The sequence below is a fragment of the Ciconia boyciana genome, chromosome 8, assembly GCF_034638445.1.
Source record: "Ciconia boyciana chromosome 8, ASM3463844v1, whole genome shotgun sequence".
Classification (NCBI taxonomy): domain Eukaryota; kingdom Metazoa; phylum Chordata; class Aves; order Ciconiiformes; family Ciconiidae; genus Ciconia; species Ciconia boyciana.
In genome coordinates this window covers 25,411,113-25,438,822 of record NC_132941.1, presented here as the reverse complement: position 1 = coordinate 25,438,822, position 27,710 = coordinate 25,411,113, and the positions used below count along the sequence as shown (strand labels likewise).

The window sequence follows — 27,710 nt, the reverse complement described above, 5'->3', positions numbered from 1 at the left end:
GCAAATATGCAGCTTATCGGTTCCGTGGCACCTTCAAGTTCCCATATGATCGCAGAGCCTGGCCGCAGTGTCTCCACACCGCTCTACCCTCCGGGCAGTTCCTCTTAGAGCCAACACACCAAGTTCCCCTGGCATTGCCGACATCTAAGGTTGCAGGCCTAGGGAACTTCCGTGGAATGGATTCCTTGCACGTCAGTCACACTCCCCCCGGGCAGCTTCTTCAATGCTGTGCCTTACTTAAAAGTGTGAATGTAAGTTTAATTTCTAAGTCATCTCCAGCAATTATTCCACACCTCCCCGGCAGAGGGACACGGCGGCTTCTCCTCTCCGGGGAACTGGATGCGGCTCCTTGGCTCGGGTCCGACGGGGTAAAGGGGCTGCGGTGTTAGTACCAGTTGGTGCTGGCGATCAGGAAGCGGGTATCGTCCATCGGGGCCTGCACCGGGCCTGGCTCCGGGGTGGGCTGAGGGGCTGGGGGCGGCTGGGGGGCGGTTTGGGGACCAGGCCCCGCAGCACGGGGGGTGCCGGGCCCCGCGGGAGGTCCCCCGCGGGGCTCGGCACCCCCGTCCCGCCACGACACACCGTCGGGCCCCCCGTAGGCCCCACAGGCCCCGTAGGCCGCGATTCCGCCATGGCGCTAAGAAGGCGGGAGTGACGCCCGCCCAGGGGAGCGCCCCGCTCACCCGACGTCGTCCCGCCCACTCCACGTGGCCACACCCACCGCCCCACCTCTCTCTTTCGACAGCTGCGTCATGCTCCGCCTTCCTGCGCGTCGCGCCGGATGTGGCGCAGAGGAAGGGGTGCTGCGACCATGAGAGGGTGGGCGGGAGCGGTGCGCGCGGCCGCGGCCGGGCCCGGGCCCGGGCCCGGGCCCGGGCCGGTGCCTGGCGGGTTCCGGAAGTGCTTCGATTTCGGCGGCCGCGATGTGGTCTCTTGGTTCCCGGGGCACATGGCGAAAGGTGAGGGGTGGGAGCGGGGCGGGCTGACCCCCCCCCCCCCCCGCTTCCGCCGCCGCCGCTCACCCAGCGCTGTGTTGCAGGCCTGCGGCAGATGCGGGCCTCCCTGCGGCGCGCCGACTGCCTCATCGAGGTGCACGATGCTCGCATATCCTCCGAGACGGCTCTTCATCCCCCCCTGGGTGTCCCCCGGGGCAGCAGGAGCCGGCACGCCGGGACCCCGCTCCCTGCACCGGTCCCCCTCCTCGCCCCCATGTGCCTTAGCTGCACCGTCTCCTTCCAGGCCGCCCCTTTTCCCAATCCCGTACCCCTCTCCAGCTCCGCACGAACCCCATCAACTCTCCCCCTCACCACCACCAAATTGGTCCCCCCAGTACCTGCTCCCACACCAGCGCAGTCACTCTCCTTAGTGGCGTTCACATCCCGCTGTCGGGCCGTAACCCCATGCTGCAGGAGGCACTGGGCATCCGCCCACACATCCTGGTGCTGAACAAGATGGACCTGGCTGATCCCCGCTGCCAGCCGGTGAGCACTGGGGCAGGGCTGACTGGCTGGCTGGGGACCCGTGGGTCACCGCAGGCCAGGTGCAGCAATGCCTCTGCTTGTCCCCTTCAGACAGTCTTGGAGCACCTGAAGCAGCAGGGATGCTCGCATGTTGTCTTCACTGACTGCCAGCGCGATGGCAACGTCAAGAAGGTAGCGGGCCAGCAGCCCCGTGCCCAGCCCTGCTTCTCGCTGCCAGTAGCCGAGGGCCATGTGCCGATCTCCTAGCCCCATGGAGATCAGTGCCCCACTGTGAGGAGGTGACGCTGCCTGGTCCAGAGCACTCTTCATTTCCAGCTTACCCAAGGCACCCCGTCCTCTGCTTGGCCCCCATTTTGCGCAGTGTCCTCCTGGCACAGTGTCCTCTGAGCGAGTGGCTGCTGCCAGTCCAGGCACAGAGCCGCAGTTACAGCCCTTTTCCGTGTTTCTCTGCAGATTGTTCCCCTGGTTGCTAAGCTGGTGGGCAACAGCCCACGCTACCACAGGGCCGAGGTAAGATGCAGCAGCGAGACTGCCAGTGCATGCGCAGGGAGTCAGGGTGGCCATCTGCAGGTCACCTCGTCCAGCTGGAGGGACGACGCTGCTCGCACGCATGCCAGAAGTGCCAGCAAAGGCTGGGCTGTTTCACTTTTGCGGCTGCCCATCGTTCCTGGGATGGGTGGCTGACAACCGGCCGCTCCCTGCCCGTATCCTCCTTGCTTCCAGAGCACCGAATACAGCATCCTGGTGATTGGCGTGCCCAATGTGGGCAAGTCGTCGCTCATCAACTCCCTGCGGAGGCTGCACCTCAAAAAGGGTATTTCTCTGTGGTGCCTGGGCTCAGGGAGGAGCCGTTGGTGCAGCCATGGAGCGGGCAGCAGGACAGAGCATCCCTTGCTTCTCTGACTGTGTCTCTCCTTTTCCCAAAGGGAAAGCCACCGCGGTCGGTGGCGAGCCAGGCATCACCAAGGCAGTGCTGACCAGAATCCAGGTACCATTCCCGCAGCACAGCCAGCTGGGTGGGTGCTGGCCTCTGCCTCCCTGCATCCTCTCACGGGAGCTCTGGAAAACCTCAAGGCATGCAGAGCTGCTCTCAAAGGGTTGCTTGGGTCCCCTTTCCAGCAAGACCTTAACGAAAGAGCTCAATGCCTTGCTCATTAGCTGTGTCAGAGTCCACGGTGCTAATTACCAAGCCACATGTCCTAACTGCCCTGTCTCCCCCCATCCCAGGTCTGCGAGAAGCCCCTGATGTACCTGGTGGATACGCCTGGCGTGCTGCCCCCAAAGCTTGGGGATGTGGAGACGGGCATGAAGCTGGCGCTGTGCGGTGAGGTGGAGGCTGTGGCCAGGGGGCTCCCCAAATGTGGCTTCAAGGCCTGGCTGGGCCTGGTACCTGAGGCTGGGGTGGGAGTTTGCTACTCATTGGCCCCCCTGGGCTAGCATGCTCTGCCTGAGTGCCCATGGGTGGCATGTGGATGGTGGGAGGGGTGGCTGGGGCTTGGCCGGGGCTTGGAGCAGGGCTGGGGGGGAGCTGGGGCTTGACCCTCTTTTCCAGGAGCCATCTGTGACCACCTGGTGGGGGAGGACATCATGGCCGACTACCTCCTGTACACCCTGAACAAGCGGCAGCAGTTCAGGTGAGCTGGCAGGGGAACTGGAGAGGGCCCTGCAGTGCATCTGCTGCCTGTGGTCCCAACTGGGTGGTGGAGAAACTGTCTCTGGGGAACTGCGTGGGGGAGAAGCGATGCTGGCAGGGTGTGAGCCACCTCCTTCGGCAGGTATGTGCGGCGCTATGGGCTGGCCAAGGCCTGCGACGACATCGAGCCCGTGCTGAGGCGTGTGGCCCTTGCCCAGGGCAGGACACAGAAGGTGAAGGTGCTGACGGGCACGGGTGAGTGCTCTGGGGGCGGATCTCTGCTTCCTGGGGTGCAGGGGCCAGGCTTTTGGGGATCCTAGGGCAGCTCCAGGCTCCACTGACACCTCCTTCCACACCCACCACCCCCGTCTCTAGGGAACGTCAACGTGACAATGCTCAGCTACCCAGCCGCTTCCTACGAGTTCTTGCGGGATTTCCGGGCGGGACGCCTGGGCAGGGTGACACTGGACTGAGACCTGTCCCGTGGGGGAGAGGCACCAGCTGCAGCCTTGGGGGCTGGGGACACCCCAGTCCCCCATGGGGCTAGGGCCACCTCGGCATGGAGCTCTGGTGTGTGATTTGAAGCGGCTCTACCAGGGCAGCCCCCAGTTTTGGACTCCAGGCTGCTGCAAGGGGCCAGGGGGACAGGATCCCCACAGCAAGGGGTGAGGCTGCGCCATGGTGGCTGCCCCGTGGTGTCACCATGCAGGGCGATGCTCTCCATGGGGAGCACGGTGCCCACCCAGGAGGGCCTGGAGCACGGCTGCTGCATTCAGCCAGGACGAAACCCCTGTGGAGCGCTTTCCTCGCTGTGGTCTTGGCCCTCACTGGGACCTCCATTCCGAAATAAAACCTCCGTGGGCAGGGTGCTGGGGCAGCGGCCGTCCCAGGGTCCCCCTCCCGAGCCCTGCATCCAGCAACACCTGTGTTCCGCCCATTTTTATTGCAGCCTCCTCGTCCTCCAAACACTGCAAGACCCGTGTACAGAGGAGCAGCGCGAACGGGGGTGCCCGAGCCAGCGGGGTCGGGCGCGGGGCGGGGGGGGGGAGGTGGTGGAGGGGCTTCCCGCGGGGTCCTGCCCCGGTGGTGGCGGGTAACCGGGCGCTGGGTGGGTGCAGCCCTGGGAGCCACTGCTAGCCCGGGAGGCGGGTTCAGCCCCGGGGGGGCGGCCGGTCCTTGCGGCATCGGTAGCTGCACCGGGCTCGGTCAGGTGCCCCGACACCGTCAGCGGCGGAGGACGGCGGCCAGGGGGCAGAGGCAGGACACGGCCCAGCCTGGCAGGTCCCGGGCCGGCGCGGCGGAGGTCCAGTTGCCGTCGCGGTACTCGACGCCGTCGCCCACCTCCAGCTCGCCGGCCAGCCGGGCCCGGCGCAGGGCGGCCCCCGCCGCCACGCCGGCCGCCGCTCCCGCCGCCGCCGCCCCGCCACGCGCAGGGCCGCCCCGGCCGAGCCGTAGCGGGGGGCCGCCGCCTTCACCCGGCCGCGGGCGGCCCCCCGGGCCCCGCCACGGGCGGCCCCCCGGGCGCCACCGCGCCCGCCCTTGCCGGCCACCGTGTCGCAGAATGTGGCGGCCAGCAGCATCAGCGCCCAGCACGCCGCCGCGCTCCGCCGCATTCCGCCGCTCGGCCGCACCTGGGCACAAGGAGAGCCACGGCACTCAGCCACGGCCCGCGGGCGTCCACACGCGTATCCGCGGCGCGGCCTCGCACGCCCGCCTGCATCCGCAGGCGCCTGCGGGAGGTGCAGGCAGGAGTCTGCCCGCGCACGCACACACGGGCCCCATGCGTGAGCTGCGTGCGCACAGACAGGCTGCACGCGTGTGCGTGGGTTGCACACGCGTGTGTCACTCATGCCGCAGCCCATGGGTTGCATAAACACCCTCTCTCCCCTTGTGCGGATGGGGCACACTCTTGCACGTGCTTGCACACACAGCCACGCACACTCACACGCACCTGTGCACACGGTGTTTGCACATGCATGCACAAGTTGCATGCACCTGTGCACTCCCGCGTGCGCCCACACCCGGGTTGCAAGCGTGCACTCCTCAGCACGCCCGTGCACAGCTTATACACGTGTGTGCACATCCATGCGTGTCTGTGCACACAGCCCGGCGCGAGGCTCACAGACACGCTTGCATGGCTTGCGCACACACAGGCGCACTGCTGTGCTGATCACAGCTGCCTGTGGGTGCGCGCACGCTTGCACGCTGCTCACACGCACTCAAGCGCGTCCATCAGGCACGCCTGTGCACACACCGCACACGCACGCACGGTTTGTACGACCCCCCTCCGCAGCAGCACGCACGCGTGCACGCGCACAGCCGCGGGGCACATTCACTCCCCCCCACGCACGCACACCTCCGCCTGCGGGGCTCACCGGGCCCGGGGCTGCCGCTGGCTCGCTCCGCTCCTCCCCGGCCGCGCTGCCGCCGCCGCGCTCCCCCACCCCCACTCCACGCGCGGAGGCCGGGGCGCGCGCTCGGGGCTGCGCGGCGGCAGGGGGTGCGCGCGGGGGGAGCGGGGCACGGCGCCCACGCGGGGCCGCCCGTGACGGTGCGTGCAGCCGCGGGAGGCGGCGGGGGAAGCACCCCCCGCGGTCCCGTGCCACGTCGCCTCTAAATCCCCCTAATCCCGTCCCCACCGGGCCCCACTCGTGTCCCGCCGCGCGGGGGCGAGGGCAGGACGGCAGGACCGCCGCGGCCAGGCCCTGCCGGGGTGCAGGGGCCCGGTGGCCTCTTCCCCGAGGCCTCTGCCCACGGGACACGGGGGACCCCACGGGCGGCACGGCCTCGGCCAATGGGGATGGCGCGCTGTGGGGTAGGGCCGCCTCGGCCAATGGGCGCAGAGCGGGGCCGGGCGTCCGCGGGCAGCGGGGCAGGGCGGGGCCGCTACGCCGCGCTTCGCCATGGCCGCTTCGCTGCGCGCGTTCCTCCGCCCCGCGGCCGCCGCCGCTGCCGCCGCGCGCCGCCGTGCGCTCCTCCCGCCGCCGCCCCGCCCCCTCCTCGGTGCGCGGGCCTGCAGCGCCGGTGAGCGGGGCACCGGGGCGGGTACGAGGGGCGCCTGGCGATGGGGAACAGGCGCCGTGCGCGGGCCCGCCTCCGGGCACCGGGGCCTGGCCCCGCGCACCGGGTCCCTGCACCGTGCACGGGCCCTGGCGCCCGATCTCTGCACCGTGCACGGGGCCTGGCACTGGGCACCAGGTCGCTGCACCACGTATGGTCTGTGGCACTGCGTACCAGTGTCCCAGCACCGTGCACAGGCCCAGCACCATGTACGGTCCCAGCACCGCGCACCGGCCCGGCACAGAGTGGTCAGGATCGCACCGGGAACTCCCTGCGAGCCCCGGTCCTGAGCCCCCGGGGGTGACATCCTGCTGACTGCCGGTGACTGCTGGCACCCGCCTGCCACCCTGAAGGTCACCTTAAAATAGCGCGGCACTGCAGCAGCAGCCGGGCCTCACCCGAGGGCGGGTGGGGGGGTCTCACCCAGTTGCAGGCAGCCGGTTGCCTAACGGGGCAGTGTTGGGGGGTGGTGGGCAGGGGCCCCGTTCCAGTTCCTGGCAGTGCAGAAGACGGGGGCACGGCAGAGCGTGGGCCTGATCCAGCTGAACCGGCCACAGGCGCTCAATGCCCTCTGCGAGGGGCTGATGGAAGAGCTGCGGCGGGCACTGGAGGTCCTAGAGAATGACCCGCAGGTGGGGGCCATCGTCATCACTGGCAGCCAAAAAGCCTTTGCAGGTAGGGCAGGGTGCCTCTCCACAAACCAGATTTGGGGGGTGGTATCGTATCAGTGTCCCACCCAGTTTCCCTTTGCAGCTGGTGCAGACATCAAGGAGATGCAGAATAAAACCTTCCAGGAGTGCTACAGCAGCGGCTTCCTTGCTGGTTGGGACAAGGTCTCCACCATCCGCAAACCCATCATTGCTGCCGTCAACGGCTACGCTGTGAGTCCCCCCCACCTCTCCCTGTGCACCCCGGTTCAGCCCTGGCACCCCCTGAATCCCCTCTTCCTCCCCTGTCCCAGCTGGGAGGTGGGTGTGAGCTGGCTATGATGTGCGACATCATCTACGCTGGGGAGAAGGCACAGTTTGGGCAACCCGAAATCCTGCTGGGGACCATCCCAGGTGAGCAGGGGGCACTCGCCAAGGGGGGTCCATCCCGGCTGGAGTGGGGACAGCAGGGACACCCAGGTATCCTTCTCTGGACATTTCCCTTCCCCAAATGGTTCCAGGTGCCGGAGGGACGCAGAGGTTGACCAGGGCGGTGGGGAAGTCACTGGCAATGGAGATGGTCCTCACTGGGGACCGGATTTCGGCGATGGAGGCAAAGGAGGCAGGTAGGGACGTGGCCCAGCCCCGGCACCGCAGGGGTCTGGCGGGGAGCTGTTCCCCCACCCCACTACCTCCCACCGTCCATCCTAGGTCTGGTCAGCAAGGTCTTCCCCGTGGAGAAGCTGCTGGATGCAGCCATCACCTGCGCTGAGAAGATCGCCAGCAACTCCAAGCTGGTGGCCGCCATGGCGAAGGAGTCGGTCAACACCGGTAAGGGCTGAGGGGCCAACCAGGAACCTCCCCGGGTGGGCTGCAGGGCTAGGCAGCGGGGTCTCCCCAACTTCTCCCTTGCTCTCAGCCTTCGAGACGACGCTGGCGGAGGGCACCAGGACAGAGAAGCGGCTTTTTTACGCCACCTTTGCCACCGTGAGTAGGGGGATTGGCCCCATTGTGGGGGGGGATAGTGGGGCTGCTGCAGTCCCCCCAACCTCACCTCTCTGCTCCTCACAGGGCGACCGCAAAGAGGGAATGACGGCATTCGTGGAGAAGCGGAAGGCGAACTTCACCGACAGCTAAGCCTGGGGGTGGTGCAGGTCCCTGCGGCCGCCTGCTCCCCATCAGCCCCCTGCATCACCCCGTGGAGGGGGTCCTGGACACAGCGGCGAGCGATACTTGCCTGGAGTGAGACAACCAGAAGTGGGGACCACCTTTGCCATTGCTATTAAAAGGTTTTCCTGGTGCTGCTGGGACATGGGGCATCCTTGCTGTGGGGTCCACCCTGAGCTGGGAAATGTTGGGGTTCACTGAGACCTCCTCACTCCATCACACTGCTCTCTGACACCAGGCTGGGCAAGAGCAGCCTCGCAAAACAATAGGTCTGTGTGTCCCCTGGGGAGGGGACAGCCTGCAGCGCCTTCTTGGGCGCAACACTGATGCGCTGAATTTGCTCAGCCTCAGCCCCACCTGGGCTGAATTGAGGCCGGGGTGATGGGCTGAGTCCCCCACCCCAAGGCATCATCATCACCCTGCCCAGGGCCTCGGGGTGAGCCCAGGCAGAGGGATCCCCCAGATTTGGGGGCCCTGCACTTAGGTTTCTGGCAGCAATGAGGAGCCCACCAGGATGTGGAGGGGGAAATGCGTTTATTGGGGGCTCAAGGGTGGGTAGTGAGGGACGAGTACCCTCAGGAAACCCCAGGGGCAGCTCCCACCCCTCATTTAGCAGCCTGGGCACGTCTACACTGAGCTGTGGTGGAGATGGTCGCGGTCCTCCTCTGGGCCAGTCTGCACCTCCAGGGACAGTGTCCGGGGTGGCCCGTGGGCATCGGCCTCCCTGGCATCATCCTGGGGGTGGTGGAGGTAGTCGCGGTCCTCCTCCGGTCTTGCCTGGGCTTGGCGGGGGCCCCATCGAGCCCAGGAACTGCTGGAAAAGACCTTTATACCTCGTTCCACATCTTTGGCGATCTCACCCTCCTCCAGCAGCTCCATGGCTCGTATGCCCAGGATGCTGGAAGAAGGGAGCAAAAACAGCAAGGAAAGGTCACAGTGCATCAGGGTTATTAAATATCCCCCTGCCCCAGGGGAATCCCACCCCATCAGGGTGCAGGGACCTTGGCAAGACACCTCCCCGAGGAGGCTGCATTAGGATCTCAGGAAGCAAACGGGTTAATTTAGCTGCTTATCCCATGAATGGGCTGGGTTCATCTGGGACTTCGGCGCTGCAGCTCCCCACCGCCGCCAGCAAAGGGAAACCAGCCAGGGCTCGATGGTCCAAGAGTTTGTGTGATTTTGGGGGAAGATGGAGGTGGGAGCCCCTTAATTTTTGGGGGGCACAAAGCAACGAGGGAAATTTATTCCCCCCTGAAATGCTTTACGTTTTGGGGTGTTGCTTTGTTGGTTTGTACAAGCCAGATGTGGGTGTCCAAAGGTGCGGGGAGCATGGCTGCCTCTTACATTTCCTTGGCCAAATCCTGCTCCATGGCCAGGTCCTTCCGCCCAGTGTCACTTGGAGCCTGTGGGGAGAGAGGGGGGCACCGGGGGGGTGGCACAGATCACATGTGGTTCTCCCTGTGCCCTTTGGTCACACAGGGCAGCGGGAGGGCGAGGCGGAGGGGGGGACTTACCTGGGTGCCCTTGGGTGCAGGCAGGAGGAGGGCAGTGCCCAGCAGGACAGCGATGCTGCAGAGCCGCATGGCCATTGGGCTGGCAGAGAGATGGCAGAGGAGCTGTGTTGGCTGGTGCCTGCCTGCACCTTGTGCTCACAGCATCTGCCTGCGTCTGCCTGACCCCAGAGCACCTGCCTGCACCCTGCACCCACAGCTCCTGCCTGCCTCTGTCTGTGCCCACAGTACCTGCCTGCATCTGCTTGCGCCCAGAGTGCCTGCCTGTATCCTGCACTTAGTGGCTGCCTGCATCTGCCTGCACTGAGCACCTGCCTGCGCCCTGCACTCACAGTGCCCACCAGTGCCCACAGTGCCTGCCCACACCCTGCACCCACAGCTCCTGCCTCTGCCTGCCTGCAGCCACAGTTCCTACCTATGCCCACAGTCCCTGCCTGCACCCTGTGCCTGCACCCACAGCTCTGGCCTGTGCCCACAGCCTCTTCCTGACCCCCAGCGCCCACCCCTGCCCACGCTGCCTGCTCCCCGTGCCTTCCGGCGCTGACCACTGCAGCCAGGCAGGCCCATACCGCTCCATGGCTGCCTTCTGCAGGGCTGCCTGGACCTTGCCCTGTACTTTGCCCACGGGCGGGTGCAGCTACTCCCATGGCTGCCCGTTCCATGCGTCCCCATGCTGGGTGGTGCTGGGTTGTGCTTCTCAAGGGAAACAGGGCATGGAATTAAACCCCCCCCCATGCACCACGGTGTGTGCAATCCTTATGCCCTAGGGCTCGTGCATCCACCATGCACTGGGGCACATGCAGTCCCTATGCACCATGGCTCATGCATCCCCATATTTGACAATAAAGCCAACAGCCACATTTCCAATCTCTGAATAACTGAACTCTGACTAAATGCACTCTGCAAGCAGTGAACACAAGCAGGTCATGTTAGACCATACTCCTGTATCTGGAAGTTCTCCTGGTTGCATTGCAAAGCTTGGAAAATCCTTGCAACCCCAAAATGGGCGCTGCAGGGCAGGCAGGTCTGTGTCCTCCTGCTGGCAGACAATGTCTGTAGGGGTGATGCGCTCCTGATCCTGCACCCCAAAAGCCCCAAGCAGCTTCTGTGAGGATGGGGAGTCCCAGGAGAAGTCCCAGCAAGGTGGTGGCCTCTGCCATGGAGCTGCTCTGTGGGGGGTACTGCAGGGGTGGAACCTCTTGACTTCTCTGCTGGTGCAGGTACTGATATCTTATCTTGCTCCTGCCATGGCATTGAGTGCTCCCCCAGGTTGGCTGCAACACTTCCCCTTGCTTCTCCCCTATGATGGGATCCATCTCCATCACATGGGTGCCTTCATCTCTCCTACAATAGAAGGCAAACAGGTGAATTTTGGGCTTTCAGTCCCCAAACCGTTTGCCAATGTATTTCTTTCCTTGGGATATAAGCTTTGGAGGTGTGTGTGAGTTCAAAGCCTTTACCTTCCCTGACCCTGCTGTGATGGCTTGCACCCTGTTTTCACGCAGGGCTGGGTGAAGGCAAGCTCCCAGCAGCAGCTCTGCCCTCCAGATGCTGGAGGACCTGAGCTGTGCTTTGCTATGCTTTGAGACCTACACAAGGGAGAAGCTGGGGACATGCTGAATGTGTTATAAAAATTTCCTTTCCTAGCTATATCAATTTTATACTATGAAAGTGTATTAATTTTGTTAATATATATTAATTCACATTATACACTGTAATTTGATGAGGCAGTGGAGTTTTACTGGAGACTTTGGTATTGTTGTTCATGCTTAAGTAAAATAAACTGAAGGCCATCCTGGCTTGCACGCTTCATCCCTGTTAGCTTTGCTTGGCCGCAGTGTTGGTGGGGTGCTCTGAGCTCAAAGAGGGGTGAATATTGATTGCCTGGGGAAGGGGTGCAGGGGTGTGCACGCTTGCATGCTCAGTGCATATGCATGCAGCTGATCTCTGTGTATGTGCATGCAATCTACCTGTCTGCTTGTCTGTGCCTGCAAGCCCATGCTTTGTTGCACACATCTGCATGTTGTGTGCACACTGTACGCATGCACACTGTATGTGTGCCCAACGTGTGCATGCATGTGCTGTCTGCATTGCACCTCTATATGTGCATGCACACACTGTGCATGTTTGCTGTATGTACGTGTGCCTGTGGGCTGTGTGCTTGCACACACACATGTGCAGGTGTGTACTATGCTTTTCTATGCATTTGCTGTGCCTGTGTTGCATGCCCCATGTTTGCACATGTCCGTGTGTGTGCATGTGCAGGTATATGCCGTACACACGTATCATGCTCGTGTGCATCTTGGGCCATGTATGTGCTTGCCTGCAAATGTTTGTGCATGCTGTGTGTGCGCACCTGCTGTGCATGCTTGTACACACATGTGGATCATGCCAGTGTGTATGCACGTGCACTACCTGAGTCCCGCTCTGTGCTTGGGTTTGCTTGCATGTGTTTGTTTGCTGGTGTGTGCATACGTGTATGTCCGACCTGTGTGTGTCCTTCTGATGGCCACTGCTGGGTAACTCCACCGGCTCCTGCCTTCACAAACCAGCAAGGGGCTGGAAAATTTTGCTTATGACAAATCCCACAAGGAAAAAAAAAAAAGGAAATTCAAATTTTGGCTTGAAATAAGGATTTTTGAAAGCCACTGGCCAGCTGGGAAAGACTTGCCCATGGACTCTGGAAAAAGTTGGTAACCCAGAAGAGAGCTAGTCATGAGCCCTGAGGCTGTAATTGCCATTTTTATTTGTTTTTTAATAGCAAGGGCAGACACTCAGAGACCTGGAGTCTGGGAAAAAGGAAGGAAGGATTTCCAGGTAGAAACTTAGGACCTAAGCACATAAGGGAGAGCAGATTGGGCTGCTTCTGCATGATCTTTGTACCATCACGTGTCAAAGCCTGCAGGCATCTCCAGTGACATGGTGCCTGCTTCAAATTTCCAGTTATTCCAGTGGGGGAAAAAAGCCTCATTAGGGGCTTCCAGTGTTGGAAAGTGATTTTTGGTCATTGCTGGTCGACAGCCCTGTGCAGACATGGGGCAGGAGCACCAGGGCAGTGGCCACAGAGGTGGTGACAGCCTGGTCTTCCCTGGTCTGTACCATGGCCCATCTCTGGGGGACCATCAGCCTGCTGGGGTGAGGGCTGTGCACAGAGTGGGGTGTGGAGGTGTCTGTGGGGTGTGTGTGTGTGTGTGGAGAGGTGTGGAGGTGTGCGGTGGTGCAGGGGGGACAGTAGCGTGTGCAGGGGGTGTACATGGGGGTGTGGGTACACGGGTGTGCGTGCAAGGGTTGATGGGGGTGGGCATGGGCTGTGTGGTACAGGGTGCGTGTGCATGGGACTGCAGTTATTTGGTCTGTATATAGGTGTGCACACAGTTATGGGTATGGGGAAACTGTGGGTGGCTCCATGCCCTGGACGACTGCTCCCCCCCTCTCCCCTTCCCCCCTGTCCTCTGCCCTCCCTCCCTTCCTCCCTCCCTCCATCCTTCGCTCCCTCCCTCTGTGCCTCCTCCTGCCCCTCTGGCCTGGCAGCAGACACTCCCCAGTGCCTCCTGTGCCCAGCACTGCCTGCCCTGCCCGCCACGCTGCTAGCCAGTTTCTCCTGGGGCTGCCTGCTCTCCTCCGGCAGCGATCCTGGCTGGAGGGTTTGCCTGCCAGAGACAGCTCTCTCCAGAGGCCGAGGAGCAAGGATGAAGGCCGGACAAGCTGGCTGAGTTTTAATACAGAGCGAAGCATTTTAAAACTCACAGGGAAATCTCCTACGCCTCTACAAGCATTATTCCCTGCTCCTATTTGCAAGGATTTTTCAAAGCCCTTTTTATCCTTTATTCCTCCCAGAGATGGGGGAGGGGAAAAAAAGCAATTACAGATCCTAAGCTTCTTGGATAAATGCTGTTCCAGCAACCTATTTTTTTTCCCTTTATGGACAATTTTATAAGTGTCATGGTTCAACAGGACCCCGAGACCTGGTGGCAGCACTGAGCCTAGCTCTGCATTTCCAATCAATCTTTTCTCCTGGTAGGACGAGACTAAAAAGGAAGGGAAAGACGCAGAGGAAAAATAACCTCCATCTCAACCTGATTTTGGGGGTATTTGGAGCAAAGGGAGGTTTATTCTTCACATCTGAGTCTCCCTGGTTTCAAAACAGCATTTAAATTCTCTACAAAGCAATTTTGTAAAAATTCCTTTCATTTATTCACCTAGTTGGAAGTCACTTTGTTTTAACTCCCCATGGAAATGAGCCACAAAGCACCAGAATGCTTTTCCTGGCCCAGGCAAACCTTTCACATGGGTTTCAGAGCAAGCGCCGGGGAGCGGAGCAGACTTCAGCGAGATGGAGAAGGTCAGAATTAGGGACCAATGCTTTTTTTACTGTTTTCTTTTTTCTTTTTGTCAGGGGTTCCAGCTTCTGTACAGCCAGCGGATTTTGTCTTGGAACTTCTTGAATCTATTTTTTCCCCCAAAAGGCAAAAAAAAAAAAAAAAAATCCTGCGTAGTCTCAGGTCCAGCAGCTGATTTCCTCTCACCTCCGTGTCGTAATGCTCTGCCGCAGTCTGAGACTCTTTCTGCGAGCAACTGAAGCAGAGTTCAACCTGCCCCACATCTGCATGCTGTCCCAAGGGCTGTCCTTGCTGGGAGCTTTTAAAAACAGTGAGAAAATGAAAGAATGAAATTAAAAGAATTAAATTAATTGTTGTAATCTACATTGCTCTTCCTCTGGATTTTGATTATCCCCTGTGCAAGCAGGACTAGCAGGGAAGCGTAGCACCCTGCCCCCAGGCCAGCTGAGGTGGCTGGGGGGATGCAGGGCTTCCTGCAGGAAGAGGGAACATGGTGTATTTTGCTCTGTGTTATCCCTGCTGCATTTTTGGCAGCGATTCTTTGCAAGTTTTTCACAAAGCCTGTGCGATCTCTGCAGCTGCTAGAGTTTCAGAACAGCGTTTGCCATTTGCAAGCTCAAGCAAGATGTGACCATCTATCTAGAAAGCCACTGCTGCCCAGAGTGGTCCTGGCACTGATGAGATACAAAAACTCACAGCACAGAGGCACACGAATTTATCTGTAGCTTGATCTCAGGGGGGATCAGAAAAGAGAGTGTTGTGTCTCAGGAAGGATAAACATAAGCATGGGTCAGTTACACAGACAGGAAGGGACTGTAGCAAAGCACCTCCCAAAGTACTGATGTATCCCAAACTGCTGCCACACAATCCCTGTTTTTGCCCTTCTGCCTTCCCTGTACAGAGCAGGACCCTCGCACACAACTGCAAATATCCCTGCTCGGCCACAGTGCCATCGCTAACTTTTGTGGGCAGCAGTGGCCAGCACCTTCTCATCTTGCACAGATCTGGTGCACTGACCTTCACACCTTCTTCCTTGGTCCTTTAAAACCTCGGGTGGCACCTTGTCCAAAGCAAATTGTGGATGGGATCCTGCAAAGGGAGACACGATTTAATACACATTAACAGCCCACCTCTCGCAGGATCACTGGGATGCTTTGTGCCTTGTGCAGCACCTCAAGCTCCCAGAGTGGGAAGAGCAAGCTACTGGAGGAGCAGGACATCTAAATCACCAAAGTGTAATTAAAAAAAATGGGTGAAATCCTGGCCTGCTTTCCCCATTATTCTGCACGTTTCATTTACATTCTGGAGGCCTTTCCTCTCTTTACAACCGGGTGTAAGGTGTTACAAAATGAAATACGCCATTGGGCAGTTGCAGTGGTTTTCTGTGGAAGCACATGATTGTGAAGAGCAGGAGAGCAGAGCAGCAGTAAAAGTGTGGCCTTTCAGCAGCAAAATTTTCCTTTTGACCTGCAGTATCACATCGAATTAAAGGGATGGTTTCTTTCTTGTTTATAAGCTGTTATGCTGGACAAAACAATGAAGTTTAAAATGTCACTGTTGCAGCTGCTTAGGGACAGGATTTTGTCAGGCAAACCATGACATACAAAAGCAGACCCTACAGGCTGTAGTGCATTGCAAGCACTTTCAGACTCCACAACTTGTTAGAAAGCCCTGAATCAGCAACACTCACCTCATTTTACAGAGGCAGAGCGAAACACTGATGCCAGTGAAAGCAAGAGGGAGCTGAGGACGGAAGCGGATTTTCCCACGTGGCACTCCAGCACAGTCATGGGCTCATTGTGCTGTTTCCAGACCTTCAGCACATCACAAATGTGGCAAACTCAAAACACAAGAATCCCTTTGCTAACTGGAATAGTTCAGGCAAAACCATGTTAACCTTTATGCTGAGAGACAATTAAAATGATGAATAAAATGACACTGACCTGGGTGCTGGGAAGAGGGTGGTGACCTTTTGACGGCTACCTTGTATCTCATACAGGTTTTACAGGACATGATGAGGGGGATTTCAAAAGTCAAGCCAGCAATAGGCAATTTAGTTTCAACTTTTTGTAAAGATTTTGTTTAAAAAACCAAAAAAATAAAAAAACCCCACAAACAGAAAAAAAAGCAATGCTGCTCTGGCCTTGCAAAACCTAAGGTTCAGAGTGGGATGTTCACCTGCTTTATTTGTGCCTTGTCCTGCGACTGCGTTGGGAGCACAGACAGCTACAGTGAAACACACCAGCTCAGCTCAGAGTCAGCTAGAATGGGAAAGTGTCACAAAGCAGGAATGAAGCTTGTTTGAGTATTTTAGGACAGAGTTCTTATCTTCAGACCCACGCCATTCTGCAATACCCTGGGGAAGAGATCATGGGTGGGTAGACTAACAGAAACTTACTGACACAGCTTTCACAGTGTACGCACACTCTGTCCTTCCTTACGCTTTCCTCTTTTAGAAATAGCTTTTAAAACAAACATGGAAATCCTACCTCTTTTATCTTCAACACAGAAACACCCTGAGCCATGCTGCACTACGCACTGCAAAATGCAATTAAGATGATACATTCCCAGCCCCAGAAATTTTTGCCTGTGGAGGCCAACAGTATTGACCTGGATTTATAGAGTCGTTCCTCAGGCACTGAAGGGCCGGGGCTCGCTGCAGGCTGAGGTATCTCCATGTTCTCACTGGGCCCTATTTCCATGGGGTCCACTTGGAACTGCTCCGACGTCTCCATGCTCACATCCATCAGCATGCTGCCACCCTGCTTCCTGGGAGAGCTCACATGCTTGGGGCCACTGCAGAGAGAAAATTTTACATCCTTTCTCAGCAGCTGCCACGTAAGAGCAAAGCAAAGGAAATGAAAGGTATTTCACAATGAAACAGGTCAAGTCCAACTTGGGTGAGTTACTGCATGGAGGCACAGAGTTTTGGCTGCACAAACCACTGGGAGCAGCCAAAAAGCTGCTGGAGAGCTGCGTGATAGGCTTGTATGAGCTTCTGCTTAAGTATTCAGGGTTGCTGCATTATAGCACTCAGCTTTGTCCCCAGGTTCTTTTCTTCAGTCCATAAAGCGAAACTCCTTCAACGGGCTTGACTCCCCGAGAGGACTGTCCTTTAGCTGACTTACTGATGCCATGCCGCAGCCAAAGGTGACCGTTAGCTTTTCATCCCTGGTTCAGGGGTTGGCAGCATTTGTGGCTGGCAGTTTCTTTCTTCCCTAAATGCCAAGCCACTTTACTAGTAGGCAGCTGGGCCTGCTTGCAAAGTCTTTGACCAGCTCTTCTCTTTTCAGTCTGGTGGGCCCTGAAGGGTTCGGAGCAGAACACAATTCACCTTTCGTTGCCAAACTTGCCCCAAGAACACTATGCTGTGACGTGATGGCAGTGACTGACAGCCTCTCAAGTCCCCTCACTGCTTCTGTAATCAGCTGTTTCCATGTCCAGTGCTGCATTACATCACTTCTAAGCATTGACACACAGAAAGGAAAGGAGCTCTGAAGGTCTCTAGTCCAACTCTCTGCTCAGCTCACTCTCTCATCATAGCTAGACCAGGCTACCCAAAAGCAAGCTTTGAAAAACTCCACAGACCCAGCCCCTGTCCCTTTGGGCAACCATCCCAGGGCCACACCACCCTGCCAGGCAAGAAATTTTCTCTCCATCCCATCACCCAGGTCTCTGAGGAAGGTGTTAAACAACATCAGTCCTTGTATTAATCCCTGTGGTGAAAGCAGTGCTTGAAATGAGTGGCCAGCTGAGAAAGCTGTTCGTCAAACTTACAAAGCCTCCCTCTGCTCTACTTGTGCTTTTGGAGAATGGGAATATTGCAAAGGGTTGGAGAGCAAAGCAGGAAACGTGCACAAAGCAACGCAGAGAGATGCCTGGCTTTGTGTTTACACTTGAGATGGCATGAAGGGAGCAGAGCCTGGAGCCACACAGGGAGAGAAATAAGACGCGCTTCAATGTTAAGATAAAGTAAAACATTGCCACAGAAAGATTTAAGTAATTTCTGAGCCTCTTAGGATATAAACTTGCCTACTTTGGAAAGGGAGTGAGACAGCAGAGAAGCACATCACCACCTCTACAGGGGAAAACCAGTTGTGCTATTGCAGTTCTGCAGTTACCTTTTCACTTTCTTTGGTCTATCAAACCGAAAGTCAGCAGGATAAAGATGAACGGTTACCAAGTGATCCTTTCTGTCCTTGCTGCTCTTGAACTTCTCCGCACAGCCTTCTACTAAACACTTGTACTGAAAGGCAGAGGAAAAAAAAAAGACATAATTGGAAAAGGCAAGCAGTGTCAGCTGGGGACACGGGTGCCCACCCCGAACGGTCAGTCTCTAAGGATGCCAGCCCATGCCATGCACACCAACCACGAGCGAAAGGCTGAGCACGGCGACTCACCATATTTTGCTTCTCGGCCATTATCTGGAAGAGCGAGTCGTGCCACTCCAAGATGTGAATATCCAAGAGATGCCCCGATGGAAAGGAACGCTTGCAGAAGGAGCAGACGTTCCTGTGCAGTGTGTTGTAGTGGTGCTCATAGCCCTCCAGTGTATCAAAGGCCTGGCAGCAGCCAGAGATGTGGCAACTGAATTCAGACACCCTGTGGGGAAATTAGGACATCCATTACTTAAATTAAATCAGAGCCTTAATTTAAGCTGCTTACATCCCTCTAGATTACTTTATTTACTTGTGGCATTTTTTGTGAATAATACTTAAATTAATTGAAAGTTGCAATGGAATGAAAAGTACGATGGTACTGGCAGTTGGAAACTTATTTGTCATTACAGCTTGAGCATTGTATATATTATCGTCCTCTGAAGTGGTGCTTTGATTAAGAATAAACACCAAGCAGCAATGTGAGAAATAAGCTGTTCGACCTTAAAGTTGCAGCTGTGGATTAAAATGTTGTGCTAATGCTGTTTAACAGGCATCTGTAGGATAATCTCATACAATCCTCAAAGTACTTCCTCAATTTTATATACAAGAGCAGGTTTTGAAGCAAGATGAAGATTCTCCCCCAGGCTTAGCCTTCCTAATTGGGGCTGTCTGTACCACACAGCACTCCCACTGTTTTGACTGGGTACATAATAACCTGCCACTTAAATCCTCTTGTTTAGCTGCAGCCCCAATTTTCAGACATATTATAGATGCCTTATCTGTTTATGGGGAACTCTCAGTGAAATGATGTCCATCCAGCAAGCACAAGTCAGTATTTAGACAGACAGCTGACTGCAGCACAAAATACCGATTTTTTCCGCAGGACGTTGAGGTTTGCAAACTGTATCACCTCATTTTCCTTTTCAAACTGCTTTGCAATGCATCAGCGTCTTCTCCCTTTTAACTTATTTCTCCTCCTCAGCTTCTAAAGTCCACGGACAAGAGGAATGGCACCCGTCCCAGTCTTGCACCCATACAATGCGAGCGAGCAGGCTTTGTACCAACGGTGCCGCACACCGATGTGACACAGAGCAGGATACATGAACTAAGAGGCACACCTGCAGCCATGGCGATGCCAGGGCAGCGTGCAGGCCCTGCCTCACTTACTTGGGTTTCTCTGCCACCTCCGCGAGGCTGGTGAGGACACCCTGGAGGTAGAGGTGCCTGTGAACGTCCCCATCCTAGGAGAGGAGGAGAGAGAGGGCGTGAGCAGGCAGGCCTGCCTCCACAGAGCAAACCCTTCTTCTCCACGGAGACAGGCCGCGGAGGGGCCCGGGGGGGGGGGGGGGTACGGAGCACGGCCGTTGCTTTCCACACAGACCGAGCCCGGAGGCCCAGGCCCGAGCGGGTACCCCGGCGCGGGGAGGCCTCGGGCCGGCCACCGACGGGAGGGCAGCACCTCACCTCGAGGAGCGGATGGTGGGGGCCGAGGCGGAGGCGGCGGGGGGCGAAGGCGAAGGGCGGGGCCGACGAGGGCGGCGGGGCCGACGAGGGCGGCGGGGCCGACGAGGGCGGCGGGGCCGACGAGGGCGGCGGGGCCGACGAGGGCGGCGGGGCCGACGAGGGCGGCGGCGCACGGGACACGGGCGGCACGGGAGGCAAGGGCGGCACGGGAGGCAAGGGCGGCCCCTCCCGCAGGCGGTGGCGCAGCCCGGGCGGCAGGGACAGCATCGCGCGGGAAGGTGGGGGAGGCGAGTGCGCATGCGCAACCCGCGCTTCTGGACGCCGGCGGCGGGCACTTCCGGGCGGGCAGGTAGGGACGGGAACGTTCTGGGGCGCTGTCTGGAGCCGCTGCGGGGGCTGGGGAAGGCGCGGGTCCCCCTGGGCGAGCTGGGGCGGGGAGCGGCTGGGCCGGAGATCCCCGCCGCGACAGCCGGGCGGGGGTCTCCGGCCCGACCCCGCTGCCAGCAGGGCCAACCGCTCAACCGCAGCAGGTCGCTGGGGGCCGTGTCCGGGCGAGTCGGGCATCCCCGGGAATGGAGATCCCCCACCGCGCGGGGCTCCTTCCCAGGGGCGCCCCGCTCGCACGGAGAAGGGCTGTTTCCTTGGGGCCGGCCGGGGTTTCCAGTGCTGCAGCTTGTGCCGGTGCCTCTGGGCCTCTCGCTGTGCCTCTCTGAGCAGGGGAAATCCCAGTTGGGTATTAGGAAAAGGTGGTTCCACATGAGGATCAGGGCCTCGAGTGGTGGGGGAATCTGTATCTTTGGAGATATTTAAGCTTGGACTGGACAAGGCCCTGCGTAGCCTGCTATAATTTGACTCAGTTTTGGATGGAGAGTTGGACCGAGGCTTGCAGAGATCCATTCCAGCCTAAATGATTCAATGATTTTGGCAAACCAAAAGTGTGTCCATATGCTTGATACTCTGCATCTGTACAGGTTGTCACATTAAACTCCATACTTGCATGATGCCTCAATCAGACTCTTACTTCTGCAGCCATCGTTTAAATAACTTTGCAGAACTTTGTGCTTCTCTGTTAATAAAATGGGCAGTAGAATATAAAGACCCCTACACCTGGAAAAACTGCATTTGAATAACTGCAGCAGCAGTACGGGCGGGCTGCTGAACCCAGCAATTTCATCTGTGTCTGCAGTCTGTCAGTACACGAACCAGCGCTTCTTACAACCACTCAGTAACTTTTCCACTGCCAGTGTGATTTTGAGATTGAAAAATCCTCTGCTGGCTCACCTACATTTAAGGTGGGGTTTGTACCAGTATAGTTAAATCAGGCACAATAATGAGTATCTGTTTTGCTTGCTTCCTCCCCTCCCCTCTTTGTTCCAGTCAAATATTTTAGCGTACCCTGCAGGCTCATAATGTAGTCAGGAAATGTTGTTTGTGTGGGTATATTTTCATTTGCAGCAGTAAAATGATAACTTACTGCCTTTGTTTCTGCATCCCACAGAGCTTGTAGCTTCAGGTGGGAGTATGAGCGAGTTCCGCATTCACCATGATGTCAATGAGTTGCTCAGCCTGCTGCGCGTTCACGGTGGGGAAGGAGCTGAAGTCTACATCGATCTTCTGCAGAAGAATCGAACGCCTTATGTTACCACGACTGTCTCTGCGCACAGTGCGAAGGTAAGCGTTGATGTACTGTAATCACAGCTGAGATGCATTTCAGACCTTATGGGGGGGCCGGCAGGACTCCTGAGGCGGTGTGCTTCCTTTGCAGTTGTTTATATTGGTTCCATTGGCTCTGAGAGCACAGTCCTCCCTAAGGAGAATTTCAAGATAAACATTCCTCCGTGTGATTGCTTTTGGCCAGTGATGTGAACTACCTTTTCCTTACTCTACTGTTCTGTGAGATAGCTTGACTTCTGTGGGTGCAGAGCTGGACACGTGTTGGGAGGCATAATGGCTGTCCCAAGTTTTTCTGAGAATAATGGTGAAATCATGTTGTCATTGGTAAAAAAATGGGGTAATCTGATCTGAAACCTCAATTTAGAGTATAAAGTAGAAAGATTATATGAGGAAAAAGGTAAAATCCTTGCATCTTGGAGAGATTGGTGAAAGAACATGAGAAGGATTGTTAGAACTGCAGGGGGGAAGTTCAAAGAAGGAGCTTATTTTGATGGTTGTTTCAAATTTTGATTAGAGGAGTTGTCCTCTGGAGGAATAAAACAAATAACAAACAGTAACTGTATGAAATGCGATTATATGAACAATACCTGACTTCTTTTCTGAATATCACCCAGGTATTAGGGATTAAAGCCTGACACTGTCATGACCAGGCATACTTCTGTGGCCATAATACTGGTTTTCATTGTTGTTTTTAAAAGCAATCCATCAGTCAAGCTATAAGTGCTAGAAAATCACTAACTCTGAAAGTTCAGATCTTTGTAGCCTGAACTGCATGTTTTCTCTAATTCCAGTCTTGTGCATCATTTACATGGACAGCTACAGTTCATAGACTTGTAGAAAGATTTAAGTAGAAGGCACAGCTGGAGACCTGCAGTCTAACCCCTTGCTCGCAGCAGGGCCAGCATCACAGCTACAGCAGACTGCTTAGCTACATTTTGAAGATCTCCAGGAGATTCCTCAATCTCTGACCATGTCTCAGGGTCACCTCTCTCTCCAGAAAGGACTGTTTCTCTAGACCCAGTTGGGATTTTCTGTGTCTCAATTTGTGGCGGTGCCTGTGGTGCTTTTGCTGTGCCCCTTGGAGCAGGGTCTGTAACCTCTTTGGGCAATGGGCAGTACGCCCCACTATCTCCATGGCTCTGCACTGCGCTCAGTCCAGTTTGTGGATGTCTCTCTTGCTAGTGGGGCTCCCAGCTGGACCCAGTGTCCTGATGTGGCTTCATCAGTGCCAGAATCCTTTAATAAACCTGCTGCTAAAAAAATTATATTGCTTCAGACTGAGCATGTGCAAAGCGAGCCCTGCTACAGATCTTGTGCTTACCTTCATCTTTTCTCTCCTGCAGTCCCTTCTCCATCACCTGAAGTGCCAGGACCCCCACTCTCCTCCAGCATAATTATTAGTAGGAGACCAATGCTTCAGCATTCAGTCCAAAACCCATTCCCTGAAGTACTTTGGTGGCAGCAGCAGCCTGCACCTTGTCTCCATCTTTGCACAATGCTCCTCTTTTGAATGTTGTGATAATAATATACATCAAACATTTAATATTAATGTGGTGTTTTACAGGTAAAAATAGCAGAGTTTTCTCGAACTCCTGAAGACTTTTTAAAGAAGTACGATGAACTGAAGTCTAAAAATACAAGACATCTCGATTCTTTAGTTTATCTGCTGTCAAAACTCACAGAAGACAAAGAGGTTTGTTTCTCCTTTAGAACTGGATGTGTTATAAGTATTCAGCAGTAGCAACAATGCAATGATTTTAAGTACAGCACGCTTTCTGATGACAATGTTCAGCGAAATGCATTGAAATCAACAGATAACCAGTTCTACCATTTACTTAATTATTAAAGCACTACTAGGAATTACAACCCTCTTGATATAAACTGCTAAGACACGGGAAAATGGGACAGAAAGACCTGTGGTCTGATTCAGCACAGCCATCTTATGGTTGTATGTTTTTTGCTTTAGTGTGTGCTGACCAGGATTCACAAAATCTTTTCTTTTTTGCATATGTACAGACACTCCAGTATTTGCAACAAAATGCTAAAGAAAGGGCAGAACTTGCAGCAAATGCAGCAACCAGTGGCAGCACAAATTCTTCCGTTCCCTCATCTACTTCCAAGATATCTCTACAGGAGCTCGAGGAGCTACGCAAGCAGCTGGGCAGTGTCACAGCCAATTCCAGTGTACAGCAGGTACTGTCTCTTCCCAAGCTTTGGGTACAAAATCTTTCCCATCTGCTCATGTATATAGCTGCGCTCTTAACTTTTATCATCTAGTGGAATTATAAATGTTCCTATCTGTGCAGATAATCTAAATTATCTGTCAAAATTTATTTGTCAGATTATATTAAATCTTTGTGCTGTTCTTAATAAAAGTGGTCTTTTTCTATTTAAGTCAGTTAAGGTAAGTCAAGTTTAGGCCACAACAGTTCTAACTGGTGGGGGTTAATGTAATTTCATTTTCCCATTTCAAACAACTGCTTTAAGCTGTGCTAATGTTTCCTTTGCTGCCTGTGGCAGTGCTTGCTCAGGAGCTCAGCAGCCATTGTGGCGTGTCCCCATTCTTCCTAGGAGTTCTGCTCTCTCAGATAATGTGGGTACAGTGCCTCAAATAATCATTCCCCAAGTGGACACAGCCATTCCCTCTACTTAGCTGTTTGAGCTCCTGACATAAGTGCTGCAAAGTGATCCCAAAGACAAAAAGGAAGAAAAAAACCCTGCTGTATAAGTAAACTGTATCATTGCAAGACACAGGCTTAGAGAACAGTTAAGCAAGCGTTTCATTATCAGTAGGCCGGGAGGTAGGAAGTGCAAAAGGGCGATTATTACTTAAATCCCAACTTCTATTTCCTATAATAATTGTATAAATAACTATACTGTGATGGGTTGACCTTGGCTAGCCACTCTTATCACTCCACCGGCTCAACAGGACAGGGGGGAGAAAAATATGACAAAAAGCTTGTGGGTCAAGATACGGGTGTTTTGGCTGCGGAAAGCAGAGGAGCAACTGTGTATGGACAGTTATTTGGACTGAGGTGAAAGAGTGATAAGGTGTGAAAGAGTGAGTGAGCAAGCAACTGGACAATACATGCAAATGCCTCCATTTAAAATTTTGCAGCTTACCTTTGTCCCAGAGTTTTGTTTCTGTTCTGCCTTCTGATGACTGGTCAATAAAATATAACGGGACAAGCCTCCAGGCTCTGCATGTGACTGTTTCTGAGGATGCTGGCCTGCTTGTGAACGTTCAGAAATCAGATGCTGCATCTCCTTCTGCAGTGTCTGTTGTGGCAGTCCTGCACCCTCGCTCAGTGGAGGCATATCTATGTCGTGTTAGTGCACAAGGTCTGTCTGCATTGGTGTGGTGTGTGCTTCACTCAGCTGCTCACTCTGCGGCACTGCTGGCCCTGTCTTGGCCATGTGGCAGCATTCACATTCATGATGCATCCTACCAGCCTTTGCTCTCTAGCTGTGGCTGTATATGGTTTATTGCCTGTGGTGGCTCCTCAGCAGATGTGCAGTTATGCTTCAGTCTGAGAAGATCTTTCTGTGGCAGTGGCTGAGCAGAGCTAAAACCTTCCAGGGAACACCCTCCTGTCCCTGATGAAGCTGATGACAGTAGAGGATGTATCTGCCACCAAGTGGGGAGTTTGCTGTGGTGGTCAGATCACTTCAGGCCATTGATGGCTAGAGGAATGGACCCTCCATGTTCAGCAGTTTGGGACACCCAATGGGTCTCTCAGCTTGAAGGGCTGTACATGCATGTGATGATGGAGAGTTCAAATCCTAAACAGAGAGAGTCTAACCCTCTGCCCCTGTCAGGGAGTGATGAAACCAGCCTTGTTCTACATACACTGTGAAATACATGTCTGCTGTTTGCCTGACTCATCCAAATCCTTCACAGATGATCTGAGTCAAGTGGTTGATTTAGATCATGAAGGGAAGATGAATTTCCAGTAAGATAACTGATCTTTTTAATAGGATTTATGTGCAGGCTTGCTAAAAGAGGAAAGAAGATTAAGTGGTGTTCTCTGGGATGTGCAGTTCACAACCAAAGGAGTTGAAATGGCAATGCAAGCCAATTAAAAAGATTTGTGCCTCCCTGCTGCTCCATTTTTACTTTCTTTAGACTTAAAGAGCTGAAACTGATAAAAGGCCCTAGCAGGCAGGTGCTCAGGGCCATTGAGTCAGTAGGGCTGTATCAAGTCACATAGTTTAAATCTCTTGACCCAGAGTTTCTGCTAGAGCCACTTCCCAAGAGGACTGTCAAGTAGTCATAATAATTGCAATTGATTTATTTTTCCAGCACCTGCTATCTCCATCTCTCTTCTAGAAGCCAGGTTGTGCACTGCACAAGCCCTGGAGTGATCCTTCACACTGTATTAATGGACATGAGGATCTTACCTGAGCAACTTTGTGATCCTTGTGGCACCATCTTCATTCACCAGGCATGGAGGATAGCTGCTAGTGTTTCCACAGATTTGTTGTGGCACTGGTGGGGGGAACCGCTGGGGTTGTGCAGTCTAGCCTCCCTCTCACAGCAGGACTGTCACCCACAGTAAGTCAGGGCAGCTGTCGTTTTGTCCGAGTCCTGCAGCCCTCCAGGAGGGAGATACCCCACCTCCATGCTGACCCATCCCATGGCTGCTCCCCCTCTGCAGGCAGAAGTGTCTCTTCCTATCTGATCTCAATATCCCAAGAGGCAGCTTGTGCCCATGGCCACCTGAACCTCCTGCCACTGCTGAGAGGAGCTTGGCCTCACCCATCATCTTGCTACTTGTCCTTCCTGTAGTTGCACGCTGCTCTTAGTCCTTCTGTTGGCCAGACCCAGCAAAGCCCAGCTGCCCCCACCACTCCTCCTTGGTCGTGTGATGTAGGTCCAGTGTATGCCCACTACTGCCCGTCTTCCCTGGCACCAGGGCTGTAGTGCAAGGAGCCCTTTGGTGCAGCTGGCATTCATTGAGCATGAAGATGTGCTCTTTCTCTCCCTCGATGGATGTGGGCACTGTCATTGCTTAAGATACCAGATGCAGGTTCATCAGCGTCACAGTCGCAAACTGCCACCCTATCCTGTGGGCTTTTAAGTGCCAGGCTGACACCTGAGGACCACATTTTCAGTCCTGGGAGTTTTATCCAGGCTGTCGTTGAAGCCTGTAATGACAAAGATCTACATTTTAAGTTGCAGGAGAAGGTGATTCATACCCCTGAGACATGTGCTTTGTCACCGATGCCACAAGTGCTGTGCCATCGGCCCTGTGATTACTTGGCACTGTCAGAGAGATCATCCAGTGATCTTTCAGTGATTGGAGTTGCTGCTTGGATCAGTTTTGGCCCAAGAATCATTGAGGTGGTAAAAATTACGTGTTCTCTTTCAGGTAGCTATGTCCTTTATAGCCAAAACTGTGTCAACTTTGTTGAACTCTGCCAGTTAACAAGTTCACACTAGAGCTGGTTGAACTCCAACAGAAGCTCCCTGCCTCTTGTCATCCCAGAGAATCACTAGTGAAGAAGAACCAGTCCCTTGATGAAGAAGGTTCTGCATTTGTTTCAGGGTTTCTGGCTGCTTCTTTTCACAATCCCTATAAGGAATAGGCCTCAGTCCCTTTTTTTTATTAGGGACAGATGCCACAGCCTACACCCTTGCTCCAGGCATGCCCCAGCCCACAGGCTGTGAGCTCACAGGAACAGAGGTGCCAGCATGCTCCCTCACAGTGCCATGAGCCCATCTCATTTCAGGGACTTCCCTCAGGCACTGGGAGCTATTGGGCTTATTCTTGTATAGTATGGAAGTAGGGATTTTTGCAATAGGTATGTTCCAGGGCCGAGAAGGAAAGGAGACTACTAGATGGATTGGCTGGATGGCTACATCCGAAGAGTTACAGCCAATGGCTCAATGTCCAAATGGAAACTAGTAGTGAGTGGTGTCCCTCAAGGGTCTGTATTGGGACCAATACTAGTTTAGTATATTCATCAATGATATACCTAGTTGGATTGAGTGCACCCTCAGCAAGTTTGTGGATGACACCAAGCTGAGTGGTGCAGTCAATACACTGGAGGGAAGGGATGCCATCCAGGGGGCCCTTGACAGGCTGGAGGAGTGGTCCCATGTGAACTTCATGATGTTCAGCAAGGCCAAGTGCAAGGTCCTGCACCTAGGTCAGGGCAATCCCCACTATCAGTACAGACTGGGGGATGAAGGGATGGAGAACAGCCCTATGGAAAAGGACTTGGGGATACTGGTGAAAAAAAAAAAAAAAGGACATGACCCAGCAATGTGCACTTGCAGACCAGAAAGCCAAGCGTATCCTGGGCTGCATCACAAAAAGCGTGGGCAGCAGCTTGAGGGAGGTGGTTCTC

At 55.3% G+C, this 27,710-nt stretch overlaps 4 protein-coding genes across 8 annotated transcripts in view; 3 read left to right on the top strand and 1 right to left on the bottom strand.

Moving 5' to 3' along the window:
• Nucleotides 1-811: 811 nt before the first annotated feature.
• MTG1 (mitochondrial ribosome associated GTPase 1) lies at nt 812-4,034 on the top strand. The gene is made up of 11 exons (XM_072869310.1): nt 812-959; nt 1,040-1,106; nt 1,379-1,481; nt 1,572-1,652; nt 1,935-1,991; nt 2,205-2,295; nt 2,408-2,469; nt 2,709-2,805; nt 3,034-3,115; nt 3,257-3,369; nt 3,490-4,034. Exons 1-11 carry the CDS (start codon nt 812-814, stop codon nt 3,585-3,587), a joined length of 999 nt encoding a protein of 332 aa, XP_072725411.1. The 3' UTR covers nt 3,588-4,034.
• Nucleotides 4,035-5,978: 1,944 nt separating this feature from the next.
• Nucleotides 5,979-8,123, top strand: ECHS1 (enoyl-CoA hydratase, short chain 1). The gene is made up of 8 exons (XM_072869311.1): nt 5,979-6,138; nt 6,652-6,849; nt 6,928-7,055; nt 7,136-7,235; nt 7,343-7,447; nt 7,533-7,652; nt 7,741-7,808; nt 7,893-8,123. The coding sequence occupies exons 1-8, from the start codon at nt 6,018-6,020 to the stop codon at nt 7,956-7,958; spliced, it is 906 nt and encodes a 301-aa protein (XP_072725412.1). The 5' UTR covers nt 5,979-6,017; the 3' UTR covers nt 7,959-8,123.
• A 5,445-nt stretch (nt 8,124-13,568) lies between these two features.
• On the bottom strand, nt 13,569-19,989 carry ZNF511 (zinc finger protein 511). Its single transcript, XM_072869805.1, has 7 exons — nt 19,683-19,989; nt 19,386-19,459; nt 18,240-18,441; nt 17,961-18,085; nt 16,450-16,635; nt 14,857-14,928; nt 13,569-14,149 (listed from the first exon to the last, which is right to left on the bottom strand). The coding sequence occupies exons 1-6, from the start codon at nt 19,947-19,949 to the stop codon at nt 14,859-14,861; spliced, it is 924 nt and encodes a 307-aa protein (XP_072725906.1). The 5' UTR covers nt 19,950-19,989; the 3' UTR covers nt 13,569-14,149; nt 14,857-14,858.
• TUBGCP2 (tubulin gamma complex component 2) overlaps nt 19,865-27,710 on the top strand; it is a 36,987-nt gene continuing 29,141 nt past the window's right edge. For 2 of the 5 annotated variants that reach the window (XM_072869801.1, XM_072869799.1), the window contains exons 1-4: nt 19,867-20,031; nt 21,181-21,353; nt 22,921-23,049; nt 23,373-23,549. In XM_072869801.1, the coding sequence (XP_072725902.1) occupies nt 19,980-20,031; nt 21,181-21,353; nt 22,921-23,049; nt 23,373-23,549 (531 nt within the window). In that variant the 5' untranslated portion in view covers nt 19,867-19,979. Of the gene's footprint in view, nt 20,032-20,187; nt 20,411-20,436; nt 20,975-21,180; nt 21,354-22,920; nt 23,050-23,372; nt 23,550-27,710 lie in introns of those variants that run through there. The other 3 variants (XM_072869804.1, XM_072869803.1, XM_072869802.1) reach the window with 3 other exon arrangements.